The sequence below is a fragment of the Elephas maximus genome, chromosome 7 (genome assembly GCF_024166365.1).
Source record: "Elephas maximus indicus isolate mEleMax1 chromosome 7, mEleMax1 primary haplotype, whole genome shotgun sequence".
Classification (NCBI taxonomy): Eukaryota; Metazoa; Chordata; class Mammalia; order Proboscidea; family Elephantidae; genus Elephas; species Elephas maximus.
Genome location: NC_064825.1, coordinates 113,292,293 through 113,293,724, shown reverse-complemented (window position 1 = coordinate 113,293,724; position 1,432 = coordinate 113,292,293). Strand labels below are relative to the sequence as shown.

At 41.2% G+C, this 1,432-nt stretch overlaps 1 protein-coding gene across 1 annotated transcript; it reads left to right on the top strand.

Annotated features, from left to right (window-relative positions):
- The first annotated feature begins 226 nt into the window (after positions 1-226).
- LOC126080753 (olfactory receptor 1019-like) lies at positions 227-1,160 on the top strand. The gene is given in 2 exon segments (XM_049891929.1): positions 227-1,045; positions 1,047-1,160. Coding segments are annotated over 2 exon segments (933 nt in total).
- Positions 1,161-1,432: the final 272 nt, after the last annotated feature.

Below are 1,432 nucleotides of genomic sequence, written 5' to 3'. Positions count from 1 at the left end.
TGCCTTCACCCATGTCATTTCAGTCACCTTACTTCTCATAGAATCTTTTTACTTGGAGGAACCTTAAGGATCATCTCAAATAAAACCTTCATCTACTGTAGAAAATACATATTTTTATAATATGTCTTGCTTATGATTGCTTATCTTTAGTTTGAGTATTTCCAGTGACAGTGAATTTACTACAGTCACCAACTAATCACATCCAGGCACATGTAAAACAGAAGAGATGGATAAGGAGAACCACTCGGCAGTGACTGAGTTCATCTTTATGGGCATCACTCAAGACCCTCAGCTGCAGATCATCTTCTTTGTGGTCTTCCTAGTAGTCTACATGGTCACTGTAGTGGGGAATGTTGGTATGATTATCCTTATCATAATAGAGGTGCAGCTTCACATACCCATGTATTTTTTCTTCTGCAATCTGTCCTTTGTTGATCTAGGCTACTCCTCAGCCATCGCCCCCAGGATGCTGGCTGACTTCCTAACTAAGTGCAAAGTTATCTCCTTCTCCAGCTGTGCCACCCAGTTTGCTTTCTTTGTAGGTTTTGTGGATGCTGAGTGCTATGTCCTGGCTGCCATGGCCTATGACCGTTTTGTGGCCATATGTCGACCCCTCCACTATAGTACACTCATGTCCAAGAAGGTCTGTTTAGCTCTCATGCTGGGCTCTTACCTAGCTGGTCTGGTGAGTTTGGTTGTCCACACTGCTCTCACCTTCAGCCTGAGTTACTGTGGTTCCAATATCATCAATCACTTCTTCTGTGAAATCCCACCGCTTCTGGCCCTCTCTTGCTCAGACACCTACATCAGTGAGATCTTGCTCTTTAGTCTGTGTGGCTTCATTGAATTCAGCACCATCCTCATCATCTTCTTCTCCTATGCCTTCATCTTCATAGCCATCATCAGAATGCGCTCAGCTGAAGGTCGCCTTAAGGCTTTCTCCACCTGTGGGTCACACCTCACAGGTGTCACACTGTTCTATGGCACAGTCATGTTTATGTACCTGAGACCAACATCCAGTTACTCCCTGGACCAGGACAAGTGGGGCCTCTGTGTTCTACACAATTATCATCCCCATGTTGAATCCTTTCATCTACAGTCTGAGAAACAAGGATGTGAAAGCTGCTTTCAAAAAACTAATTGGGAAAAAACCTCAATAACAATTTAAAAAAATGAAAACTGTTCTACTTGGTATGTGAATCCTAAATTCTACAATCTGAAATAAATATAAATTAATAAATTGAAAGATATGCCAATCAAGACACAATAGTTTTTGGTTTTCTGGAATCTTGGGAGTTTTTTGTTTGTTTATTTGCATGTTTTTTACTTACAGTTGGCTCACATACTGATTAAAAATGGGGAGAATACTTGATAGTAGAAAGAATAGACCATCATTCTAAAACATTTTTTCAGGGTCATAAGGAATGCCAGG